Source organism: Sphaeramia orbicularis, chromosome 17 (genome assembly GCF_902148855.1).
Source record: "Sphaeramia orbicularis chromosome 17, fSphaOr1.1, whole genome shotgun sequence".
NCBI lineage: Eukaryota > Metazoa > Chordata > Actinopteri > Kurtiformes > Apogonidae > Sphaeramia > Sphaeramia orbicularis.
This window is the reverse complement of record NC_043973.1, coordinates 34,425,743-34,439,274: the sequence shown is the minus strand read 5'-3', so window position 1 is coordinate 34,439,274 and position 13,532 is coordinate 34,425,743. Positions and strand designations below refer to the sequence as shown.

Below are 13,532 nucleotides of genomic sequence, written 5' to 3'. Positions count from 1 at the left end.
GATTTGTCATTTTAACCCTTTCATGCATGAATTATGAGAACCTTAGTCAAGATTTTTTTCTTGAGTTTTTTTATTCCTCTTTAGGCATGAAACAATGTAATTTTTATTTATTAATTTTTTTTAAAATAATAAACCTATTTTTTTATGGAATTACAAAAATGTCCACTCATTTGGACACCATGTGTTTAATTTTTGAAGCAAAGAAACATGTATTTTAAACCACGATATCAGAAAGTGATCTATTATGTGAAAACTATGAAATAAAAACATTTAATCTGATGTTTTCTCACCTTTTATCATACTATAATACTACTTATTACTCACTTCATGGAGATAATACACAAAAAAATAAACTTTTTGTTTGAGAAAACTGTTAATTTCAGTCTAATAACAATTAGCGATTGATTTACACTCAATCATGTTACTGTAGATCAGGTTTATCAAGAACAGAAAGTTACAGTAATGGGATGAATTACAGTATATGTAAGTGTTCACTGCGTTGGCTCATATGGAACTAAAACAATAAAACCCCTGAATATACAGGGTGGGGAAGCAAAATTTACAATGAACATTTGGTTGTTTTTTCTCAGCAGGCACTACGTCAATTGTTTTGAAACCAAACATATATTGATGTCATAATCATACCTAACACTATTATCCATACCTTTTCAGAAACTTTTGCCCATATGAGTAATCAGGAAAGCAAACGTCAAAGAGTGTGTGATTCGCTGAATGCACTCGTCACACCAAAGGAGATTTCAAAAATAGTTGGAGTGTCCATAAAGACTGTTTATAATGGAAAGAAGAGAATGACTATGAGCAAAACTATTACGAGAAAGTCTGGAAGATACTATTAAAGAAGAATGGGAGAAGTTGTCACCCCAATATTTGAGGAACACTTGCGCAAGTTTCAGGAAGTGTGTGAAGGCAGTTATTGAGAAAGAAGGAGGACACATAGAATAAAAACATTTTCTATTATGTCAATTTTCTTGTGGCAAATAAATTCTCATGACTTTCAATAAACTAATCGGTCATACACTGTCTTTCAATCCCTGCCTCAAAATATTGTAAATTTTGCTTCCCCACCCTGTACAAGAGAACAGCTGTAGAATAACTGTCCACTGTAGTGACCACTATGCATGAAAGGGTTAACTTAAGAAAATGTAAAATACAACTTCTCAGCTTTGAATCATTATCAGATATGACCCATTTGGACGTTCACAGGCTCCATAGTGAACATGGAAGCACCTTCATCTTCTACTAGATTGTTTTACCAGTAAAACCCATGGAGTTTGATAAGTGACGGTGGATGGAGACACTTGTTTTATATTCTGTTATTGGTATCTGTGTTGAAAGTCTTTTTTTTTTCTTCAGTTTTCTTTGTTTCTTATATAATAACTCTCAAATTTAAGCTGAGCTTTTATGAATATCTATATAATCAGCAAAGTAAATATAGAAACATAGCTAATTTTCACTGAAAAAATGCAAAATACAAAGGATAATACTATAAAAAATGTTGATAAATCACTTAGAAAAGGTTAAATAGAGAGAAAAATTAAGTAGCACTGGGTCTTTGTGGGTGAACTAAACAAACGCAAATAGTTCAGATCCTTCCATTGGATAATTATTGCAGTATTTAATATATTTCAGTTCTTTAACCCTTTATCTGATGCAGTGAGGAGCTTCTCATTTCTTAAACCACCATCAGTTTGAAAGAAAGAATAAAGATTGGACTGTGTTTTAATGGAAAAAGGTCATGTGGTCTGATGAGTCCAGACTGATCCTGTTCCAGAGTAAGGGAGGCATCAAGGTAAGAAGAGAGGAGACGGACATGATTACCCATCATGCTTAGTGCCTATAGTACAAGCATATGAGGGTAGTGTTATGATCTGGGGTTGATTTGCTCATTCAGGCCTAGGTTCAGTAATATTATGTGTCTATAAAATGAAAATATAGTGAGAGTGTATAGGCTCATTGTAAAGATCCATGCTGGAATCAAAGCTGAAGGCAGTCCAGTTACATATTAGTCTTTTTTACACCCCCAGCCATATTAATTTAAATTAATTCATATAAACTCAAAACGGACAGTAGTAAGTGATACAAATACATTATTACAAATATTAAATTATTTAACTCATGGTTGTATTGTGACTGCCTCCGCCTCTACTGCCACCACAATAATACTAGCAAATTAGGCTACTGGTATTATTATTATATAGTTTTGTATTATTACAACAATTATTATTTTCCCCCTCTCTCTTTCACTCACACCCCCCTCTTCCCCTTTTCCCTATTGCCCCTAACCAAGCTATAGTGTTTAGTTGCTATTTACATTTAGCCTCACTCCACTGGCTGCCCAGACATTTTAGGATCCATTTTAAAATTATTTTATTTACTTTTAAATCCCCAAATGGCCTGGTCCCACCCTACCTCTGTGAGCTGCTGCAGCCTTATATACCCCCCACCCCCGCTCTCTCAGGTCAGCTGACCAACTACTCCTGAGTGGACCTAAAACTGTGCACCAGTTCAGGGGTGAGCGTGCCTTTGTGCCTTTGAGCAGCAGCTCCTAAACTCTGGAACCATCTGCCTCTGCAGATCAGACCGTCCTCCTCTGTCTGTTTTTAAAGCCCTTCTTCAAACCCCTTTTTTCTCCTTGGCTTTTGAAACCACGTGAGATGTTTGAAGGTATTACTTTTATTCTATATTTTTTATTTGGTAGTGGTTAGTTGTTGTTATTTATCTATTCTATTTATTTGTTTATTTTATTTATATTGTTGTTTTTAATTGTATGGCTCTTTAATCTATTCTTGTATTTTATTCTTTTTATTTGGGTTTTATTTATTCTTCTGTATAGCACTTTTTTTTTCTTTTTGCACAGTTTCTATGTCTTTAAATTTATTCTGTATTTTATTCTTCTATTTTGGTTTTATTCTTTCTTCTGTACAGCACTTTGGTCCACTGCAGTTGTTTTAAAGTGCTTTATAAATAAAGTTGGATTGGATTGGATGATCTTTTTCATTGTAATATGATGTTGTCGTTGTTTGTCAATACTCTGTTGTTGTTTTTGGTTTGTTTGTTTGATTTCCCCTTTATGTGTTGTTGTTGTTTTTCTGTCTACGTTGTCTTGTTAACTATCACTAATAAAAAAAAGAGTTTTTTTTGTCCAGGCTGTGTATGTAGTTTTCATATGCCAGTCCAGTAACACCCTCATGTGTTTACCTCCAGTGTGTAGCTAGTGTGATTCTGCGTCGACTGGTTTCTGAACGACTGGCTCAGGAGCAGCGTCCGTTTGTTGTTGATCTCATCCCAGTGTTTGCCGTAGCTCACATCCAGAGAGGATTTAATGTGACTGGGGCTCTCCTCGTGTCTCAGGTGGATCTAAGAATAGCATGAATAAATCAGACACAGTCAGACTCCAGTTCAGTCCTTACAGGTTTTAGTTTTACTGTGGCTTCTTTTGTGCGTTTGCCTTGTGGTTGATCGGTGCCGTGTTGGAGCAGTAGAATTCATGATCTGCTCTCATGACATAGGTGAGGTTTGAGTCTTTCTCAGTCCTCAGTCTCTGAGACGTGTAGCATTCCTGACGCAAGTGCCGCGCATCGCCTACACAAAGGTCAAAGGTTAAAAAAGAAAAAAAAAACGATATATGATCATTATGTTTTACTTAAATTTCCTGCTTTAATAGAAAGTAATTACCTGAAATATGCACAAAAACAGGTATTACTGTTAAAATATACAGTAATTATCTGTCTATAGCTCACTGTAGCATCTAAGACAGGGCTGTCAAACTCATTTTAGTTCAGGGGCCACATTAAGCCAAATTTGATCTGACGTGGGCCGGACCAGTGAAATAATAACATACAGGGTGGGGAAGCAAAATTTACAATGAACATTTAGTTGTTTTTTTCTCAGCAGGCACTACGTCAATTGTTTTGAAACCAAACATATATTGATGTCATAATCATACCTAACACTATTATCCATACCTTTTCAGAAACTTTTGCCCATATGAGTAATCAGGAAAGCAAACGTCAAAGAGTGTGTGATTCGCTGAATGCACTCATCACACCAAAGGAGATTTCAAAAAGAGTTGGAGTGTCCATAAAGACTGTTTATAAAAGAAGATGGAAAGAAGAGAATGACTATGAGCAAAACTATTACGAGAAAGTCTGGAAGTGGAGGAAGCAACAAAAAACGTACCAAAGCTTTTATTAAAGCTCTCAAATCCAAAATCCTAAAGGATCCAACCAAATCCATGACAAAAATGGCAATTGAACTTGAGGTAGACAACAAGACCGTTAGAAATGAAGTAAAATATGATTTGAAGTTAAAATCTTACACAAGAACACCAAAACACTTGTTGACAACAGCAACAAATCCAACTTTAGCAATTTTTGGGAATCATGTTTATGGCCGCCTTCTAGCCCAGATCTAAACCCTCTGGATTCTGCTATTTGGGGCGTTTTAGAACATGCTACCAATAGAACATCACACAGCAATGTCGACTTTCTTAAAGATACTATTAAAGAAGAATGGGAGAAGTTGTCATCCGAATATTTGAGGAACACTTGCGCAAGTTTCAGGAAGCGTGTGAAGGCAGTTATTGAGAAAGAAGGAGGACACATAGAATAAAAACATTTTCTATTATGTACATTTTCTTGTGGCAAATAAATTCTCATGACTTTCAATAAACTAATTGGTCATACACTGTCTTTCAATCCCTGCCTCAAAATATTGTAAATTTTGCTTCCCCACCCTGTAGTAATATATAAATACTGTCAACACCAAACTTTCTTCCATGTTTTAGAGCGAAAAAAGTAAAATTATACAATGAAGATGTTTCCATCTACCAACTATCCTTTAAAGCAATGTGAATAACATGAACAAACTGAAATGTCTTAAGAAAACTAAGTGCAATTTTAACAATATTCTGTCTCAGTTTATCATTTACACATGTAAACTACATTGTACAGTGGATTAACAAATACACAAAAAATTTAATAACAGACAGAATATTGGTAAAATTACACTTCAGACATTTCAAAATGTGCATATTTGTTCAGGTTATTCGTGTTTTTCTGAAATGATAGTTTGTTTTAGTGTAAATACAGTAAAATGACAAGAAAATGTTTACATTTACAAAGAGAAAAATTTGGAGTTGTGAATATTTATAGGATATTATGATAGTATTTTACTGATTTGACCCACTGCAGATTAAATTGGTCTGTATGTGGAACCTGAACTAAAATGATTAATATCTTCAGTGTAATTTTTGCATTTCACAAATTCATCCCAGGGGCCAGATTGAACCCTTTGGTGGGTCAGATTTGGCCCCCAGGCCATGTTTGACACCTGTGATCTAAGAGAACATACATAATATTTTTTTGTTGGTTTGTTTGTTTGTCTGTCAGTTGGATTACACAACTCCCACACTCACCCATACCTCCATATCATCTAAATCAATTGTTAGGAAAAAAAAAAATCCTGGCTAAGCTTTTTTTATTTTATCTTTTCCATATTTTATCCTTCGTCTAGTTTCAGGAGAATCAGAGCAGTGTTTTTTTGCATAATTCTGTATAATTCTTTTTGGTAAAGTTGTCAATAAACAAACACAACAAACATTGCCACTTTTCAAATACAGGAAAATAAGGTATTCACAGTGATCTAAAGACCAACAGCCTCTTGAGGTACGTCTGCACACTAAAGAAAACTCACATTTCTCTCTACATGTGCATTATTTTGTCACTTCGACTTTGATTAAGCACATCTAAATGTCTGCAAATGATACAAAAACAATTCAATGCTCATGAATAAACATAACAAAATGCAAGACCACAACTAAACCCATAAAGACCCAAACAACCACTGGCAACCGACAGCATTTACTAAATATATAAAATATTTAATACACAATGATCCACTAATCCTAAGAATACATGTAAATAACTGGTGTAAAATACAATGTGTCATCTTTTCATGGTCATCAGATATGACTCATTTGGACGTTCAGAAGTTCTGTTGTGAATGCGGAAACACCGTCATCTTCTACAACACTGATTCACCAGTAAAACCCATGGAGTTGGATCAATGTCAGTGGATGAACACACTTGTTTTTGCATTTAGTTATTGACGTCTTTGATGAAAAAGTCACTTTTTCTTCCGATTTCTCCGTTTTGATATAAGAACATTGAATTCACTCTGAGTTTTCATGAATATTTAAATAAAATATGGGAAACTAAATATAAGAAAAGACAATATTTACAGTGAAAAATCCAAAATACAGAAGATAATATTAGAATAAATGGGGATGAGTCATTTACGAAAGGTTAAATAGAGAGAAAAATCATTTGGGAACTGACACAACAGTAGCACTGGGTCTTTATGGGTTAAAGCTCAGGTGTCAAACATGCGGCCCGGGGGCCAAAATCGGCCCACCAGAGGTTCCAATCTGGCCCGTAAGATGAATTTGCTGAGTGCAAAATGCAAAAATTACCCTGAAGATATTAACAGTCAAGGGCATCAAACTGAAAAATAACAGCATAATAACCTAGAACTAATGACTCCAAATGTTCTTCTTGGTTTAATGTAAAAAGAATAACATGACATTATGCTGATAAATACTGGCAACTCCAATTTTCTTTTTCTTTGATTTATTGCAAAGAACATTAAATTCTGATATCCTTTAACAATAAAATGTCAATAACCGAAACAAATATGAACAACCTGAAATGTCTAAAAAAAAAAAAGTGCAATTTTAACAATCTTCTGCCTGTTTTGTGTCTTTGTAGATGTGATCTGTAATGCACATGTAGAAATCATAAGTTGAGGCACAATATTGATAAAATTTTACTTATTTTTCTACAGAAATTTCAGTTTTTTCCAGTTATTCACATCTTTTTTGTTTTGGATAGAAATAGTTTCATTCTCTAATGTTATTTTTTGCACTAAAAAATTTGTAGTTGTCATTATGTCAAGGCTATTCTGCTATTATTTGACAGGTCCGGCCCACTGCAGATCAAATTGAGCTGAATGTAGAACCTGAATGAAACTGAGTTTGACAGCCCTGGGTTAAAGTCTTGTGTTTGTAGTCTCCTACCTCCCAGACCATATTTAAGCCTGAGGGCGGAGCTCCACACTGAGCCCTTCTGCTCCATCAGTCCCAACATCCTGCTGCCGACCACGCCAGGTAAGAGAAGCTCCGCCTCCACAGAGTACTGCCTGCTGCTGCTGTCCCGCCTTCGCTCCAGAGCAACTACAAACAGTGAACAACAACCCATATTTAACCTTTAGACACCAAAGGATATGCATAATAAACTAATGTAAACCTTTCCTCTGACGCAGTTGTTGATTTGATACCAGAAAGTGATGCAGTGTCTTTAAACACATTCTTCACAGATGCAGAAAAGCTGGTCTTCCTGCCCAGTCCACGGGTAACATTAGCAGAGAGGATCATGGGAGGTCCATTAGCGGCCATTTTGGCTTCAATATGGTAGCGTGTCCTCTGCTCTGATGCAATCATCTGCGTGTCAACCAAACCCTACAGCGGCAGAATGTGTTTAAAGCTGAAAAGTCCATCCAATAGAAAAATGACACATTCCATTATAAAATATATGAGTGCAGTACATACCATGATGTAAAAATGAGCACTGTCAATCAAGAGCTCCAGCTTCCCTGTCTTTATATTCCTCTCTTGCTCAAGTTGTCCTGGAAAAAAAAAAGCATTAAACTTGTTATTTTATTTAATTTTTTTTTTTTATTTCAAACATGCAAAGAAACAAAATAAAACAAAACAAAGCAAATTAAGACAAAAACAAAATAACATTTAAATGAACAGAATCTATCTTGAAGTATGTACAAGTCTGAATTTTGCAAAAGGAGTAGGAAGAAGAATAAATTGATTTAATCCAACCCCTCAAGTGTTTTTACACCTTAATCACTAACTGAATACAACAATCAAACAATACATTTTACTTAATTTTAGCATTCAACCATAACAAAACCATAATGCAGTAACTGAATTCTACACAGCAGTCTGTTCATATCAGTGCAGTCATACAAACAGACTCAACTATTCAACAGTTTTCTTCAATAATTCCAGCAGATTTATCAGTTCAACATAATCCAGAAACAAACAGGACTCAGTGTCATTATTAACCCTTTCATGCACAGTGGTCACTCCAGTGGTCAGTTCTTCTCCAGCTGTTCTCTTGTATATTCATAGGTTTTGTTGTTTTAGTTCCATATCAGCCAACACAGTGGACACTTATGCACCATCCCATAATAATACACTGACATTCAGACCATTACTGTAACTTTACTATTCTAGATAAACCTGATCTGCATTAACATGTTTGAGTGAAAATCATTTGCAAATTATTATTAGACTGTAGGCTAATTAACAGCTTTTTTTTTTTTTTTTTTAAATTAAAAGATTGTTTTATATACATTATCTCCATGAAGTGAGTAATAACTATTATCAGAATATGTTAAAATGTGAGAAAATATTAGATTAGCAGCATTATAAATGTTTTTATTTCATTGTTTTCATATCATTTTCTGATATTGGGTTTTAAATACATGTTTCTTTGCTTCAAAAATTAAAAGTATGGTGTAGCTGAGTGGATATTTTTGTAACTCCATGAAACAAAAAAACAAAAAAAAGTCGATCACATCGTTTTTTTCATGCCTAAGGAGGGAAAAAAACACTCTTGACTAATGTTCTCACAATAGATGCATGAAAGGGTTAAATACTGTACCTCATAAGAATCAATTCTTTATATCTTTTTTTCAACTGAATTATGTTTAATATATGTTTTATCGCCACACACAATTTGTGGCAATAAAACAAATATCAACACTTGAACACTTGGATGTTAGGGAACTACCTTATTTGCAGGCGTTACTGACATAACACCTGTCATGAGCATCTCTAGGCAAGGCAGGTTTCATGTACAAGACAATTCACAGTGCTTTACATCAAACATTAAAAGCCAAACAGCAGGGTGCAGGGGAAGCAAAAAAGTACAGGCATGAAAAAACAAAAACTAAACACCCTCGAACCTTTAAAATGTGGGCCAGTGACTTTTTACACCACCTGACACTAGAGAAAATCGGCTATTCTACAAGAGGGTGTGCTCAGAAATTCTACGATACGTGGAAACCTTTTCTAATGCACATAGAAAAGTTGGATGTCACCCTTATTGATGTTATGTCAGACTGACCTTTTATTATAGAGAATTTAGGATTCACAGGGACCACCTTCGCTCTATTTGTATGTATAATTTAAAAATGTCTCCCCCTTTTCTTTTACAGTGTATACAATATATGTGGTTGTATGCAGAATTAGAGCCAATCTGCTAAATGGTACAATGATTTTTTTTTCTTTCTTTCTTTCTTTCTTTTTTTTTTTTTTTTTTAGGGGTGGGGCTCTGTTGGAGCATGGGTGGGAAGCGGGGGGTGGGGACTGTTCGTGTTTGTATTGACTCATGTCTGTAACATATTGTCGGTATAGTCTCTGCATGAATATCAATAAAAAGACTTTGAGCAAAAATAAATAAAAATAAAAACAGATAAACAAGCATTTGGGACTGATTTTCAGTTAAAGGTGCCGTATGTAGGATTGTGGCCAAAACTGGTACTGCAATCACATTCAAAATACTGTAGAGCATGGTATCCTCTTCGCCTCCCCCCAGACTGGGTGTTGCCAGATCCCGCATGAGCGTCTACTACTAGCATTTCCACTAACCCTTGCCACCACACCATAAATTTCATACAAAAAAATCATCACCAGACTTATCATACATAAGTATAATATATAATTGGCTAGGACAAATGTTCTGCCCACTCAAATGAAAGTTTGCAAAGATTCAGGAGATAGGGAAAAGGGAAATGAGCCTTAAGTTTCACTTTTACTTCTGTGAAGTACAAGCGACACGGATCGCTACAACCCCCCACTGAACCACGGACGCCGGACTACCGAACCCCCCCACACCCCTTTCGGATTACACACCGCTACATGAAGAGGTCATTTCCACAGAAAACACTGTACTACAAGGAGCAACCACAGCAAGAGACAAGTCCTACACCGGTACCCGGTCTCTTCACCAGGGCCAGGAGAAAAGACTGCAGCCTGGCCCCAGGAGAACACACCGCCAGTCTGGGACCGGGTGAAGAGACCGCAGCCCCGGCTCTCAGTGGCTCTTACCGGATGGTCAGGCTAAGGCAGAGCCAGCGTTAGTCTTCAAATCCTTCTCTGCTTTCAGCCATCTCCATGTTTCAAAGTCATCTCCTATACATGTCCTTGTTTTGTTTCTCATTTTGTCACGACGTATTTGGGAATAATAAGAGTCCTTTTAGGTTTATTAACGTCAGACATTTATGATCAGAAATGTTCCAGCTGCAGCTCAGTGGAACTGGCAACCTGGATGCTGAAAGGCTTCTGACTCTGTGAACTGAAGACAAGTGATGGGTGGAGCCTCAGACCAAAACACACAATGAACACATAAACATCGTTTCGGGGCTGACACTGAGCTTTTCAAATGCAGATATTGTGGCTGGACTACTACTGTCAGTAATATCAGTATTTGAAATGAACATGATTCCTTAATGTCTGGTGATAGTCAAGGCCATTTTATAATTACTTAGAACATAATTCCTACATACTGCACCTTTAAATATGTCTTATTTTCAATACTGAACATGTTGTTTTGCCATGTTTGTATGGTACCTCAGACATTATCTTCTTTTTTCTGTTTTTAGTGAGTGACATGAGTGCGTTACCATCACCCACTATGTTTGTAAGCCTTTCCCTTTAACTAAAAAGGTCAGAATAAACACTTAAAACTGTCTAATGAGAGACTTTCATGTTCATTGTCCACAATTCTACAACTTCTCCACTAGACGTCACTAAACATTACACACTGAACCTGAAAGGTTTTTCCTTGTTAAGCAATTCAATTATTTCATCTACTGTTAATGGACTCTATGCACAGCCCCACTACTTCCTGAATTTCAGGTGAGTCCTTTATTTCCTGTCTTTCAATACTGGATACACTGATTAATCCAGGTGTGCCTCATTAATCAGTAGTCACAACAAGAAGTAGCAGACACACCTGGATTAATCAGTGTGTCCAATAATGAAAGACAGGAAATAAAGGAGCCACCTGAAGTTCAGGAAGTAGTGGAGCTGTGCATAGAGTCCATACAGTACCTGTCGTTATATGGGTAAGATATTTTCAACCGATATGAGATAATTGGTCTGTTGTATTTTGTGTTTTATCATTTCCAGTTTCCTCAAGATTTCAACTGTTTACGTCAGGGGTGTCAAACATGCGGCCCACCAAAGGGTCCAATCTGGCCCACAGGATGAACTTGGATAGTGTAAAAATTACACTGAAGATATAATCAACCAAGAGTGTTGAACTAGTTTTAGTTCAGGTTCCACATACAGATCATTGTGATCTCAAGTAAAATAATAACATAATAACCTATAAATAATGACTCCAAATTTTCTTCTTGGTTTAATTTGGAAAAACTATCATGTTATGCTGATGAATAATGACAACTTCAAAATTTTCTCTATGTTATAGTGCAGAAAATAACATAAAAAAAACAATAAATTATGAAAATATTTAAACGAACAAATGATCCTTTAACAATAAAATGAGAATAACCTGAAATGTCTCAAGAAAATATAGTGCAATTTTAACAATATTCTGGTTGTTACTAAGTGTTTTGTGCCTTTGTAGAACTGATCCATAAGGCACATGTATGAGTTGAGGCATAATATTGTTAAAATTGCACTTAATTTTCTTAAGAAATTTCAGTTTTTTCAGGTAATTCACATCTTTTTTGTTTGGATAGTTTGTAAATGTAAATATTTTCATAATTTAATGTTTTTTGTTTTGTTTCTTTTGCACTAAAACAAAGAGAAAAAATAGGAGTTGTCATTATTTATAAGTTATTATGCTATTATTTCTTTTTTTTGGTACGACCCACTTGAGGTTAAATTGGGCTGAATGTGGCCCCTGAGTTTGACACCCCTGGTTTACGTGGACATTTTAAGCAAAGTATCCAGTATATTTCCATAAAAACAGGACATAGTCTAATCCAATAATAACCCTTGTGACTCATCAGTTCTGACCCTCTGTCACTGCGTGGTGGTTTATTTACCGACAGAGACCCAGTGCACAGGCTGTATTTCCTATTCTGCTCTGTTTTTTTCAGTGTTTAGGACATCCATGGGCCGGTTTGTTTGCACATCCAGCTAACAGCAGTGGAATTAACACTATAAAATCAGCTGTATATTGAATAGAAAACATTCCCACTGATTTTTGTGAAGGTATGAGTGTGTTTATGACTGTTTTATAATCAGGAAATAACATGTAATTTTTCTACTTTATGGCTGCTTTTCTTATCATTGTCAGTCTTTAAAGGGCTCATATTTATCTAAACTCACTTTTATTAGTCTCTGGTACATTTATTTGTGTATTTGGACCCTAATAGTTCATGAAGTTTGAATCAAAAGTCATCAAAAACAATAGTTCTGCAATCCAGTCCTAACTCCTGTGTGTGTCATGTGACTAAAACAGACAGAAAAGAAAATATAGAATGACTAAAAGCACTGTTTTTGTCAGTACAATGACACAGATCAGGGCTGTCAAACTCATGTTAGTTCAGTTCCACATACAGCCCAATGTGACCTGCAGTGGGCCACATCATTAAAATAATAACATAATAATACATACATAATATCAATTCCAAAATGTATATGTCTAATTTCTATGTTTTGGAGTGAAAAAAGTAAAATTATATTATCAAAATTTTTACATCTACAAACTATCCTTTAAAAAAATGTGGAAAAACACGAACAATCATGACCAAAGTGAAATTTATTCTGAAAAAAAGTGCAATTTTAACAATTTATGCCATTATTTGGCCTAAGCTTCTCATTTTCACATGTTCATTACAACATACAGATCACAGTGGATCTACAAATACACAAAACATTTAATAACCAGACAGAATATTGGTACAATTACTCTTAATTCTCTTAAGACTTTTCAGGTTGTTCATATTTGTTCAAGTTTTTCACATTTTTTTGTAAAAGGTTAGTCTGTAAACGTTAACATTTTTGTGTAATTTTACTTTTTTTTTTACACTAAAACAAAGAGAAAAATTTGTGGTTTTCATTATTTATAGTTTATTATGATAGTGTTTTACTGGTCTGACCCACTTTTGATGGAATTGACCTGACATTATTTTGATATCCATGTTTGACACCTGTGCCTTAGATATTGATGTAAGAACTGAAGTGATTTTGGTTTTTATCAAGAAAAACATGTTAAATGGACAGATATCAGCTCTGAAATTAAACTACTATGAGCTATTTTTGTTGTTCTCATTATATTTGTCCAAACAAATGGACCTTTAGTTGGACCAGGCATTAAAATGAACAAGAAACTGACAAAAACTAGGGTGGTCTAATAATTTTTTCCTCAACTGTACATTCCCTAAAATACCCTGTTATGGAC

General features: G+C 35.1%; 1 protein-coding gene across 1 annotated transcript in view; it reads right to left on the bottom strand.

Moving 5' to 3' along the window:
* LOC115437389 (uncharacterized) overlaps positions 1-13,532 on the bottom strand; it is an 89,427-nt gene that overhangs the window by 34,390 nt on the left and 41,505 nt on the right. The window contains exons 23-27 of the mRNA XM_030160617.1: positions 7,628-7,704; positions 7,357-7,537; positions 7,097-7,252; positions 3,470-3,603; positions 3,220-3,378 (exon numbers count right to left, since the gene is read on the bottom strand). Of these exons, the coding sequence (XP_030016477.1) occupies positions 3,220-3,378; positions 3,470-3,603; positions 7,097-7,252; positions 7,357-7,537; positions 7,628-7,704 (707 nt within the window). The remainder of the gene's footprint in view (positions 1-3,219; positions 3,379-3,469; positions 3,604-7,096; positions 7,253-7,356; positions 7,538-7,627; positions 7,705-13,532) is intronic.